Here is a 13,646-nt window from a genome sequence, read left to right as displayed (position 1 = left end):
CTTCTTTTTTTTTTTTATTTTTTTTGGGTCACACCTGGCAGCACTCAGGGGTCACTCCTGATTCAGCACTCAGAAATCAACTTCTGGCAGGCATGGGGGACCATATAAATGCTGGGACTCGAACCATACAGTCTGTCCTGAATCATCTTATGCAAGGCAAATGCCTTACTGCTGTGCTATCTCTTCAGCCCCAAGAATTCTCACTTCTTAAAAGAAGACAGGAGGGGTTGGGGACAAAGAGAGGTGACATGGCTGAGTAGTGACACCGAGTGACCTCCCCAGGGATTTGAGTCTTGAGTCAGAAGCTTGTGCTCCGGGCCCAGAGAGATAGTACAGCGGCGTTTGCCTTGCAAGCAGCCGATCCAGGATCTAAGGTAGTTAGTTCGAATCCCGGTGTCCCATATGGTCCCCCGTGCCTGCCAGGAGCTATTTCTGATCAGACAGCCATGAGTAACCCCTGAGCACCACTGGGTGTGACCCAAAAACAAAAACAAAAACAAACAAAAAAAAAGAAGCTTGTCTCCTATCAATTGTCCATGATGAGCAGAGCAGTCACTGTGTCACACCCCCCAAGCCACCTGCCCATGTCTGTGAGCTGGGGACATGCTTTAGCATCACGGGGACAGAGCCTTAGGGAATGTGGGTCAAGGCAAGAACAAGGTTTCTCTCTAAAGCAAGAGCTCTGGCCAAATGGTGACTGTTTCTGAATAAGATTGAGGGGATTTTCATTCCCATGAGAATCCTAACTTTATCATGTACTGCCCCTCACCAGTCCAGAGTTTCCTTTAGGCAGTGGTCATCAAACTTTTTAAACAGGGGACCAGTTCACTGTCTCTAAGACCGTTGGAGGGCTGGACTATTGTAAAAACAAAAACTATAAACAAATTCCTATGCACACTGCATATACCTTATTTTGAAGTGAAGAAACAAAATGGGAACAAATACAATATGTGGCCGGTGGGCTGTAATTTGAGGACCCCTGCTTTAGATGCCCCTAGGTAGCATGGTCAAACAGATCCAAACCCAGAAAGCTTTCTGAGAATACTGGGCTGGTTTCTCTCCCTAACAGACACTTCAGGGATCTTTGCCAAGTCACAAAGCCAGAGTCTCTTCTTAGGATGAGGGTCAGGGAGGCACTCACATGCTCTAAGAAGGGGCTCTGCTTTTTGGGACAACTATCCTCTCCTGGACATCCATAGAATTATGTCTATGTCAGGGTTTAACATGTTTTTCTGCCTTTTTTTTTCTTTTTGGCAGTAGTGGGAATTAAACTCAGGGCCTTCATCCAAGTTAAGTGCTCCACCACTGAGCCACCTTCCTGGCCCCTAGAACACACTTTTATTTGACAATATTTCTTTCCTGCAGATGACCCAGCTGCCTTGAATAAACTCTACACATGTCCAGATTTGCCTTGGCCCTATCCCACTCCCTGACTTGCTACCCTATCTCAGGCAAGACCTATCTGTCCTCAGGGCCACAGCATGTTCTTGGAACAATGTGACACTCTCCCGGCTGATATGCTCCAAGTTGTCCTATGTCTGGGCCTCTTGGGGAATGAGGACTTCCCTTTTATCTTACACAGATAGAAGGTGCGGGCCTTGTATTGGTCCATGCTTGAGTCACTCTTAACTTCTGAGTAGGGCATTCTCAAAGAGCAGAAACCACACTCATGGGCACTGTGGTTCGGGTGCCATATTAATAATAAGAATAAGAACATTAAATATTCTTTCTTTTCCAGATGCTTCTTCCAGGGTCACATGAGGTCTGAACCTCATGGTGGAGTCACTGGGGTGAAGGTGTTTTAGTTTGTGTTGGAAAGCTATTGCTCTCATGATGACCTGGGCCTGAGGGGCATGGTGCCAGCTGTCTGAAAAAATTGCATGGCCTGGGGACAGGCAGACACTAAGCTCAGATTTCCAGAGGGTTGAGTGCAAAAATCTCTTGGAGCAGAGCTTGCAACATCATTGTTCCCTTCTCCTCATTTGCACTCTCAAAAGACAAGCTCTTCATACTAGAAATATAGTTTACATTTTATTCCTGAAGCGGGCACTGACTAAGCACAGGCAATGGGGAAGGCTGAGAGGCCCATTTGAAAAATGCAACCTGGAAAAAATAAAATAAAATCAATCCGAGTGACATCATTGGAATTTTCAAACAGCTTAGATAAGAAAACATCATTTGGGAGAAAGTCTTTTATAAAAAATCTATTTTCCAATCTAAGAATATTCATGTGGAATGAAAAGAAAGTTTCTTTAAAGTCGTTTAAAGGTACAGTTCACACAGAAAGGAAATCAAAAGCAGTCTCAGTCTGGAGGCCTTGGGATGGAGGGGAAATGAAGAAGTAAACAAGAAAACCAAGTTTCAAAGACATCAAATCATTAAACCATTGGCAGCATCAAATCCATCACAAGGCACCCACACTCCACACCATGCCTATGTGTAAAAGAGGGGGTCAGAGGCCTGGGGCAGGTGAGAAAGTCCCACCTCAGTCATTACCGTGATCTTTAGCCCTGCGTTGGCGAAAACAGCAAAACTTCCTTTTCTTCTTTTCCTCTTTGAGCAAGTCGGCCACTGTAATCCCCTTGAGGTTGGACACAGGCAATTCCATTCCATTACGAGGCAGAAGAGGGCAGCACGAGCAACACAAACAAGGCCTGTGAGTGTACTGGTGGGGCTCTAGGGTGGGTGCAAACCCTGCCAGGATGCTGCTTTGACTCAAAGGAGAGATCTGCTTCTCGCTCACGGGATGCAAGCACCCTCAGTAGCTAATGCACATTATACAGACTGCCACAACTAACCAAACAACACTGCCTCTCTGTATCCCAGGCTCCAGGGCATTGGCTAGCCTTCTCTGGGGACCAACATAGGAGACAACAGAGGAGCAATGCCAGCAGGAGTCTCAAATCCTGGGTGCTGCCTTAGGGTCGGGAGGGGGGAGTTGGGGATTAGGTGATCACAGAGATGCTTATGGATCTCCACAGATCAGAATGCAGTTCTGCTCCAAGCTCCGATTCCACAGACTGGCAGTGTGACAATGGATGGGTTGAAACCTTGCCTTCCTCCACTTCAGAGGTGCTAATCTCCCAGTCAGGCCTGTACCTCACACACACAAATACACACACACACACACACACACACACACACACACACACACACACACACACACACACAGGTAGGTTCAGGGAAGGGACCCCACATAAGCAAGGTAAGTGCTCTATCATCAAACCATACCCCTGCCCCGTATCTAAAACATCAAAACAACATCAAAAACATCACATAAAACTCTGATCTAATGATATCACAAGCCAGGCTGGCCCAAGTCCATCTCCCACCAGCAAGACAAGGCCAATCAGAACAAAGGAGAGTCTCTAGCTGCTACCTGGTGGATTTGGGGGGTGGGGGAGACCAGGGGGCGGGTATCTCCCTGCTCTCCTGAGACACAGGGTCCTGCTTCCTAGCACTCACAGGCACAACACTTCAGCAGTACCTTTGGACACAAGTTTACCTGACAGCAGACGAAGCTGCTGCTATTTGCTTTAGAGCTTTTTCTGAAATATTTTAATGTTGAACTTACACCCTGAGGTAGCTTCTTTGTGGTGACAAAGGGTTTTTGCTTTGTTTTGTAAAGACTGTACTTGAAAGAAGCAACCTTTTAAAGCCAGACCAGAAGGGACCGGAGAGATAGCACAGTCACTGTAGAGTGCTTGCCTCGCACCTGGCTAACCTGGGTTAGACCAGTTATGGCAACTCATATAGTACCGCCAAAGGTAATCCCTGAGCTCAGGAGTCAGGAGTGAGTCCTGAAAGCAGCTGGGTGTGGCCCCCCAACTAATAATAATTTTAAATAAAATTAAATTAAAAAACATCCAACGGGCCAGTTATTCAGGCTTCCTGCCACTACTCCCCTACATCCGGGGGACATGTACAGAAGGGAAAAGCTTGCTGTGACAGTGTGTGTGTGTGTGTGTGTGTGTGTGTGTGTGTGTGTTTGTGTGTGTGTGTGAAGTCCAGGTACTCCGCCTTTCTTTGTGCAGCAAATATTCCCAGCACTGGGATCACTGATCAACGTTCTCACAGCGAAACTACTCTCTCTGCTTTGCTGGCCAGAATTATAGCAATAAGTCTCATAAAGACAATTTCATTACTTCTAATGCCGTTGAAGACTAATCACTGACAATGAGAAGAGTTTAAAATAGAATGTTCAGCTTCCAGATTTTAACGGCCCTTGAAAAAAAAAACTCCATTGTTAAACCAGAAGCAGCTGCACGTGTCTGGAAAAATCACTGGGAGATTTGGCAGGGTTTCTTCAGAAACTTAAAGCTCAGCAAAATGCTAACGGAGTCTTGAAAATTGCCCCAAATGCTCAGGAACTCAGTTCCAAGGGAATCTGGTCTAGTCAATTAATGGTGGAACCACAGCCTTCTGGCACTAATTGACAGACCTGGCACTGAATACACAGATGCAGCAACCTATGGTAATTAAGTCACATGCCACTGGTGGTACATGCGCATATCAATGTGTTAAACAATCCCAGTGCTCGGGAGCTTCCAGAGAGCTCTGCCAGGGGTCCCAAAAAACAACTCTTGTCTTCATTCAGGAGACAGTGTGCTATAGCCAAACATGGCCACTCAGGCTTCTTCCCATGGAACCTCCAATGTGGAGGTGGAATGTGACAGCAGGCCCCATGTAGGCCAACCCAGCAAGTGTCACATCTGCCTGAGTTGGGAGCCATAAGCGCAGATGGGGAGCTCTGGTGGAGCCCGAAGAAAAGATCACTGAGCCCCTCTCCAAGTACACATATCGTCACTCTAGCAGCATGCATTGGTCAACTAGAAATGGGCCACACCAGCCAGAAGCAGGACGAGCTTCTGTTAGAAGCTCAGGGAACTGGACCAGAGTGATAGCACAGCCGTAGGGCATTTGCCTTGCATGCGGCTAACCCAGGATGGCCCAGGTTCAATCTCCGGCCTCCCGTGTGTCCCCTGAGCCTTCCAGAACTATTTCTGAGGCAGAGCCAGGAGTAACCCCTGAGTTGCTGCTGGTGTGACCCAAAAACCAAAAAATAAAAAGGAAGCTAGAGGACCGTAAATGCATACATAGTAGCAGGGTTGGTCTCATGCAAGGCTGACTTAGCTAGCCCCTGTTATGAGTTGCCAGCCTTTCTTTCCAGATGGTCTCTCTGGCTCTGATTATCTATGGAAAACAAATCACTGAGTAGTATCAGTTAAAAAAAAAATCTCATGGGACTGGAGCGGTGGCGCAGGCAGTAGGGCGTTTGCCTTGCACGCGCTAACCTAGGATAGACCGTGGTTCGATCCACCAGCGTTCCATATGGTCCCCCAAGCCAGGGACAATTTCTGGGCACATAGCCAGGAGTAACCCCTGAGCATCACCAGGTGTGACCCAAAAATAAAAAACAAAAAAAATAAACAAAAAAATTATTATTATTTGTTTGTAAAAATAAACACTGATAGTGCTCTGGTGGCCTCTGGGCACCACTGAAGTGTTCCTGGATATTCGCAGCACAGCAAAGCATAAGGAGTTTCATCCTCTGGCCTTTCATTGAATTGCTACCCTGACTGGCTGAGAACTGGAGAAACACTGCCAGAACCTTTTCTAGAAACTTTGTATAGTATGACAGTATCTCTGGGAATCTCAGGTAGGGAAGCCTTATGGTGCAGGGGTAACCCAGTTACCAAATGGATATTGAGAACATACAACAAGCAAGGGGCTGGCTCCCTGGTCCTGGAGATCTACAAAAGCAGGTCGCCCAGCAGACTTCTGAGTATGACACTTGTGCAACACCCACTTACAAACTCAAACTTACAAACTCAAATCTCGGTGTGACCATGCAGTCTACAACCCACCAATACCTGACCTATGGGCAGCAGCAGGGAACTCTAGGAAACTGCAAGCAAAGAAAGCTTATACTAGGGTGCCCCCCCCCCCAAAAGGACTGCATCCACCCACATATGTCTGTGACCATGTGACCACAGGGCCCTCTTCCCCTGAGGGTACCTGGCCAGGAATGCCCTCTGTGGTGGTCTGGGTCTCGGGGGCCATACTAGCTGTGCCCCTGCTGTGTCTACCCTCATCTGCACCAGGCCTGGGCTCCAGCCACTCCAAACCCCTATTTCTCTCTCTCTCTCTCTCTCACACACACACACACACACACACACACACCCCAAACCATGGATGTGCCCCCTTCTCCTCCCTGGTCTTGGGCAGTGATTCCAACACTGAACGCAGAGATCAACTATCCCTTAATGCTCAGATCCACTCTGGCCCCAGACCCTCAGCAGCCCTTCTTTGCCTCTCAGCTCTCTGCAAGAGGTCTCCCTCCTCCTGATGCCAGAATCCATCTCCCATCAAGAAGGAGCAGCCCTGTGTTCTTCATCTAGAAGTGCTCTTAGCTCCCAGCACTGGCTCCCATCCTGAGAGAGGAGGCCACGGAGCAATATTCCAAGGGCCCAATACATAGCCTGATGTAGTTTTCCAGGCATCACCATGGACATATTCCTGTGACCATCCACTATACCAGATGAGCCACAAATCACAAGCATCCCAGTGAAGCCCATCAATTCTCAATCCCCACTTTCCAATGAGACAATAGTGGCCCTAAGGAGGAGGAGGAAGAATATGGGGGAGGGAAGGGAGTATGGAAAGGGAGAGCTCTGGCTTGCCAAAAGCAATGCATTCCGGTGGTTGGCCAAGCACTGCACCTTCCTACTGCAGCATTCTAGGGTGCCCAGTGTCATCATGTAGAGGTCAAGGGAGGGGACTCAAAGGGGCCACATGGACTCAGATGCTTCCTGGCACTGCCTAGAGTGTGACCCAATTTAACTCCAGCCCACTTGGGTCAGAGAGGTCTTTCCAGGACTAGTGGGGTGGGGTAGAAGCCAGTTGGGGCAGTGAAGGTGAAAAGGGACCCTAGCAAGGCCACTTAGAAATAGAGGATATGCAGCCAAGTTGGTCATTCATGGCTCAAGAGTGGTGTCTTCCGAGGGGTTCACTGGACTCATGTACTTGAGTGCTTGGTTCCCCCAAACACAAAACACTATAAATGGATACACAGTGCAGCCTGAACCTCAGGCAGAACCTTGTAATGTAGAAGTGGGCAGATCTCTCTGGCCAACAGGCAGGAAGTAGTAGAAAGCCGAGACATGCCCACAAATGAGCAATTGAACCCACACAAACTCTGCCCCTTCCAGGATGACTGGAAGGCCCATCACATACTGTTTCGTTTGCTCTCCTCTCCTCCTCCCTCCTCGTTCTCAGGGTCAATGTCCTCTGCTTGGGTGATCCAATCCAGGTAGCCCTTCAGGTCTTCTTCTAGCTGCTGCTTTTCTCGGAGCTTCTGGAAGTCTCCCCGTGCCTTTGCCTTCTCTCTCTCCTTTGAGAATTCTCTGGGAGGGTGAGCAGAGAGAACAGACCCATGTCAGGAAACCCTCAGCAAGTGCACCATTAGCCACCTGCCCCAACAGCATGACAGCTGGGGGGTTCAGGGGGCTACAGGTGCAGAACACAGCTACAACAGGGCCACACGCATGGACAGACAACAGGACAGCATCTCCCCAAGCGAGGCTGCGAGAGTAGCAGAAACCACCCCACACACCAAACACATGCAGTGCCTCAGAAGGTGAACCCCCTCTAGCCCACCATAAGCCTAAGGAGACTGGGCTCCACCCATGGTGTTTTGTGGGGGCTCATGGTGCACCCCTGACCCAGTGGGGCTACCTACACAACTTGGGACAGGCACATTTCAGAGGAAAGAGACCCGAGAGAGTCATAATGGGACCCACAGAACACTAAACTTAGGGCCCCTGAAATACATTGGCATCCCCTGAACTCTGACCTCTCTCCAAAGCAGGAGCCCAAGGGGGGAGCAGCCCTCCCAGTACCCACATTGCAGATGGGCCAAAGCAATGGGCAGAGTCAGAACAAGACCCTCCTCCCAGCCCATTCTCCTCCCAGGTGACATGGGAGATCTCTGTTTTCTCAACCCTCACATTCCATCACATTCTTCCCTCTTAATCTCCCATCTTTACCCATTTATGAAAACACCTGCCCAGGGAAGACATCGGCGGTCCTGTTCATGCTCCCAATATGCACCTTGGACATGACCTCTTGTGAGGTGACCCACTGACTGTGCCCACACACAGAACCCCACATTCACAAGTGCCTGTCTAAGAGTCAGGGAAGGGTCATGAGCAAGAACCATCTGCACACCCAGACCCTTACTGGAGCCAAGATTCCCACCTTATGCATCTGCAAAAGCTGGCACCCAAGCTGAGAGGTGGGGTGACAAGAAACATGGGGTCCATGTGCATGCAGAATCTGGGCTCAGAGAGGTTCAGACATGGGCTCCTACCCGCTTCATCCGAGGCAAATGCAGCAGCTCCCTTTTAGAGGTCTCATTAACTGGTGAAGTGGGAGCTGGCCTACTTACACAAAGCCAGGCCCCAAACCACTCTCTCTCTCTCTCTCTCTCTTTCTCTCTCTCTCTCTGTCTCTCTCTCTGTCTCTCTCTCTCTGTCTCTCTCTCTCTGTCTCTGTCTCTCTCTCTCTGTCTCGGTCTCTCTCTCTCTCTGTCTCTCTCTCTCTCTCTCTCTGTCTCTCTCTCTCTCTCTCTCTCCTTCTCCCATCTTTCAGCTCAGGAGTGTTTGGTTCTGCAAAGATTCTCAATCCAGATCAGATACAAGAATCCCTGCCAAGGTGTCAGCCACTGGCAACACAAGGGAATGAGGATATTCCTTGCCCCAAAGTCACAGACTTTTTAGATATCACAAAGCCTATGCTTACTCTGTTAGAACTGATCCATTCCTACTGGGAAGAGAAACAGGGATGAGGGATGGACCCCTTGGGAGTCCCTCAGAATCCAGCTGACTCTAGGGGCTGGGTGATTAGAGTTGGTTCAGACCCACTTGGGTTTTCTGCCAGCAGAGTTAAGGGTGCCTGCCGTACTGGAGGGGAGGGTGAGATCCAGCTTCAAAGAGAAGCTGCTCTGCTAACAGTGTCCTGGAGCTCACACCATCACTCTAGGAATGATGGTGGCTTCCTGAGAACATCGTCATGCATAGATAGCTCCACCCTGGGCTCTTTCCTGAGTCTCAACTTTACATCTGACACAAAATCAGATCACCGAACACGGAGCGGAAGACTTAGTGTAATACATGTCCAGAGGATCCTTAGTAAGCCAAAATTGCCAAAGTAGACTAGAAATACAGTAACGAGAAATGGGCTTTCTATTCTATTTTTTACCAAAACCATCTGAGCGCAAATCTTGGTGCATACTTCGATTCTGAACTTCAAATACTAAATTTATGTGTTTACATACAATCAGGGCATTCTTATTTTAAATACTATCTGCATTCTTTTTTTAAGCTTTTTATTTATTGATTAAGTGACTGAGGGATTGGTTTTGGGGTCACACCCAGCGATGCTCAGGGGCCACTCCTGGGTTCTGCACTCAGAAATCACCCCTGGCAGGCTGGGGGGCCATATGCAATGCCAGGAATCGAGGGTCCATCCTGGGTCAGCCATGTGCAAGGCAATGGCCCTACTGCTGTGCTATCTCTCTGGCCCCTCTATCTGCATTCTTATGGGTAAAAAAACCCCAGGGATAGAAGATAGAAAAGAGCCATTGCATGACTATTAAGGGCTTTCTAAGAAGGTGCTTCCCTTCTTACATTTATTTATTAGTTTATGAAATAAACAGATTTCCTTCATCCTCTAGTGAAGTTCTTTCACATGATGAATACAAAAGATCCTTCTATAATCTGTCACTGTGGTATTCAGAGATGTTGGGACACAATGACACTGCATCGGTAAAGCCCTAGGATGACTAAAATTTCTGAAAATAAAAACTCTGCCAAGCCCTGGCTTATGGCCCACATATTTTAAATAACAGCCACGGCTGCCAGCAGACATACAACAAAGCTGTGAACATAAATCCTCTGAACTGGTCTGGGATAGTTCTGAGTCTCTAACAATTACAGAGTAAACCAAAATAAGATTTGGGAGGCAGAGATGCCCTCCTATCAACAAGGGGACAGGGCACAAGAGATAGGGGAAAAGACTCAGGAGAGGGCATTCTGCATGACGATCTTTGGGTCCCCTCATCAAAACACAGTGGCTCTTTGGCCTGGACTGAGTCCCATCTCCTTCTCACAGGCTTCCCTGCCAGACAGACAGAACACCTGTCCAGCTGTCTCTCAGGGATTCAGCAGGACAGCCAGTCAGCTAACACTGCGAACAGCACAAGGCATAGTACTGGCATGTAGGGCTAGTGTTTAATGTATAGCTCCTGAATCTGGGCACACAAAAAAGGGTGACTGGGGGTGCTTCTTCCAGCATCAAAGAGAAACAACTGTACACAGTTCTGAATGGCTTTGAGCTAGGATGCTCCCAAGAGAACTGAGAGAGAAGCACAAAAGGATACAAGACATCCTGGGGCTCAGAGTGACCTCGCTAAGCCACTGAATGATTTGTCTAGCCTGCAGCACTCTTGGCTCCATGGTTGACAGCTCTTAGTTGTCCCAACAAGCTTCACTTGAGCCCACTGAATCTTAATTCTGAAGACCCAGTGGATGATGTGGAAAAAAAAACAACCCCTTTTCATTTGTGGCAAGAAGCTGTCCCGCTGGACACCTATAACAAAACCTGATAACAAAACTATTGCTAGAAGACCAAACTTAGGCTGGTGACTAGGAAATCTGACAATTCACACGTGATAGAACCTTCTGAGGTGGTACATTCAACTCAAAGAACATCACAAGTGCCAAGCAAAGAATGGACATGCCTATGCTACTCGTTATGTGCAAAAGAAAAGAGGAAAAAAAAACCACTGCCTATAACTGCAAGACTGATTGGAAGGGGGAAAAAAAGTATAAAATAGGGGAATGGGGACAAATGGAGCAGAGGGCTTGATAAGAGGGGAGGGATACAACAAAATATTTCTTTTCCTATAGTTTGGGCTTTGGCGAATACATTGCTCTACATATCAAAATTGTTTCCTCATAGGGGTCATACCTGGCACTGTTTATTTAGGGCAGAGCTGAGCTTGAACAGTTTATGGTGTCTGAGGACCACCAGGGTACCACCTGCTACCTGGTGGCAGGGTTGGGGGGAGAAGGGGCCAGGCATGAGGGGTCAAACTCAAGGATGAGCTCCATTACTGGAGTTCTTTTCCCTGACCCTAGACACTAATGTTTTTAACTAAATCAAGAGAAACAGGAAAGATGGAAAATGCCCCTACAACTAAAAATGAAAGCACAGGGATCTGATGATCTTATTAATCTTCAAACCACAGTAGAAAGAAAAACAAACTGCTTAAGGAGCTTAGACATATACAACACAATCCCCTCAAAATATCTAACATATCTATCTTTGGCAGGCTGGAGCAAAGGAAGGATCCTAGACACATGCTGAATTCTTTTTAAGTGGGTCATTTTATAGTTGTATGTTCAAAGCACTGATAAGCTTGTTTTCAGTGTGTTACAGGATTTAACAAATGAGTCAATACGCCAATGTTGTTAGAAGTCGGGTTTTCACCATGGATGGAGAGATAGAGACAAGGGAGAGAATAAGAGAGGAACCCACCCATCCCATCCCCACCCCGCTGAGGACAGCCAGGGACTGATGTGAAGTCATGATTTCTAAGAGAGTGAAATACATGAGCACGTGTGCTACTCCGTGTGTGTATTTGTATGTCTCCGTATGTACAAGCACATATTTCTAGATCTGTATGATGGAAGGATCTTGAAGACACCCCAGTAGTTAGGAGAATATCTGAAGTCATGATCTCAGTCTAGAATATTATTTGGAGGGAAAGTTCTCAAAGAAAAGGGGTGCCTGGAGAAGGAACGACTTTAGGGCCGAGGCAGAGTAGGGACAAAGTGAAAAAAGTAAATAAGTATTCAACAACAACAACAACAACAAACCTTCTTCTGAATTCTCCACTTCCTGAGTCTTTGTTCTGTTTTGTTTTGTTTTGTCCTTGGGTCACACTAGGTGGTGCTGGGGGTTACTTCTGACTCTGTGCTCAGAAATTGCTCCTGGCAGGCTCGGGGGACCATATAAGTTCGAACCCAGGCCTGTCCTGGGACGGTCGTGTGCAAGGCAAACGTCCTGCTACTGTGCTATCACTCTGGTCCCGATCATCTTTGAATTAAGTCTTTGTTCCTAAAACATTTCAAGACACAGTTTTCCCTGGATCTCCCAACTAAACTGCTGGAGCTCTCACATATGCCCTGTCCCAGCTTGACGCCTCAAAGAATGGCCTCCTACATGTCACATCAGGGATGATATTTGGGCCCCCCAAAATTCAGAACAATAATGAATCCTAAAATATTTAAGAAATATATATTCACAAACCCTGTGTATATGTGTGTGTAAAAAAAAATAAACGAATGATATTTTAAAACTCCATGCATGTATTCAAGTTTAAGGACATGCTATGTTCTTGTCCTTGTAGCTCTCGTACGATTTTAAAGTACTCTCAAATGAAAAGCAATGTTTGGAACATGTCACTATATGAATCAAAAAGCAAGTTTGTGCTGTTCTATATTTATTTTTACTTTCCAGCTAGATTTCTGGTCCTGTGGAAATATACAACGCTGCATATTTCTTAGCTTTTCTTCTCACATGATTTTCTGGTTATACTCAGGGCTTACTCCTTACTCTGTGCTCAGGGGACTTGGGAGTTAACCTATGTCAGCCACATACAAAGTTGTACTATCTCTTTGGCTGTCATTTCTCTGTCTTCCCCACAATGGCCTCTTGCAGGCATATGGGAAATCTGAGCACCCCGAAAATGACAGACAACAACACAAATCCTATTCTGGCCAGAAAACTCTGTTGTAGGGCAGAAAGCCCTCACTTCCTGGGGGTGTCCCAGAAGCCCCAAACCACATTGTCCATTGCAATTCCTACTTTCTGTCAGCCTGTGACATTTACAGGCCAAGAGGTAGCACTCTGTTCCCTCCTAAGTTACAAAATCCTCCCTCTAGGTCTATCTCCTACCCAAAGCACTGTTTCTCAGGGAGGAATCCCCAGTCAGTGAGGAATCCAGATGCATATCCCAAAAAACCCTGCCACCAGACTAGGTCAGGAGGCTCTTGGCAGCTGCTGAAGATGGGTACGGTCCTATTTCAGTGCTGCTCAGGAGATATCATGGTACCTTCCCATTGCCCTGAAAACTCAAGGTCAAATGCCTCAATCAGACACTTGTAGGAGTTGGGAGAGAAGAAATCTTTTCACCCTCTCCCCTGCTATTCCAACTTTACTTATCTCTACTAAATGTACACTTGGTATATTATCAGCCCTCTTTTCCATTCTCCACCTCCTTCCTGAGCCTTTGTTCTTAAAATACTTTTAAGACTCAGTTTTCTGTGGCTCTTACCTACAAACTGCCAAAGCTCTCATATGCAGGTACGTGTGCCATGTCCTAGCTGGAATTGCACCTCAATCACTTGGGACTTTGAGGAACTGTTTTGACATGAGAGAGGAACCCATAGTTTTCCCTTTGCCAGCTGTCAAAACTATTCCCCATTCTACATTCTAAACATTCTAGCCAGTTCCCTGGGCTCTCTTTGAAACATTAGGGAGTCTAGAATTGGCCAAGGCTATCCATAGGACAAACTTGT

At 47.2% G+C, this 13,646-nt stretch overlaps 1 protein-coding gene across 1 annotated transcript in view; it reads right to left on the bottom strand.

Annotated features, from left to right (window-relative positions):
* Positions 1-13,646, bottom strand: part of CACNA1D (calcium voltage-gated channel subunit alpha1 D) — a 378,619-nt gene that overhangs the window by 109,125 nt on the left and 255,848 nt on the right. The window contains 1 exon segment of the mRNA XM_049776224.1: positions 7,237-7,406. Within this exon segment, the coding sequence (XP_049632181.1) occupies positions 7,237-7,406 (170 nt within the window).

Source organism: Suncus etruscus, chromosome 7, assembly GCF_024139225.1.
Source record: "Suncus etruscus isolate mSunEtr1 chromosome 7, mSunEtr1.pri.cur, whole genome shotgun sequence".
Taxonomy (NCBI): Eukaryota; Metazoa; Chordata; class Mammalia; order Eulipotyphla; family Soricidae; genus Suncus; species Suncus etruscus.
This window is presented reverse-complemented; position numbering and strand designations above follow the sequence as displayed.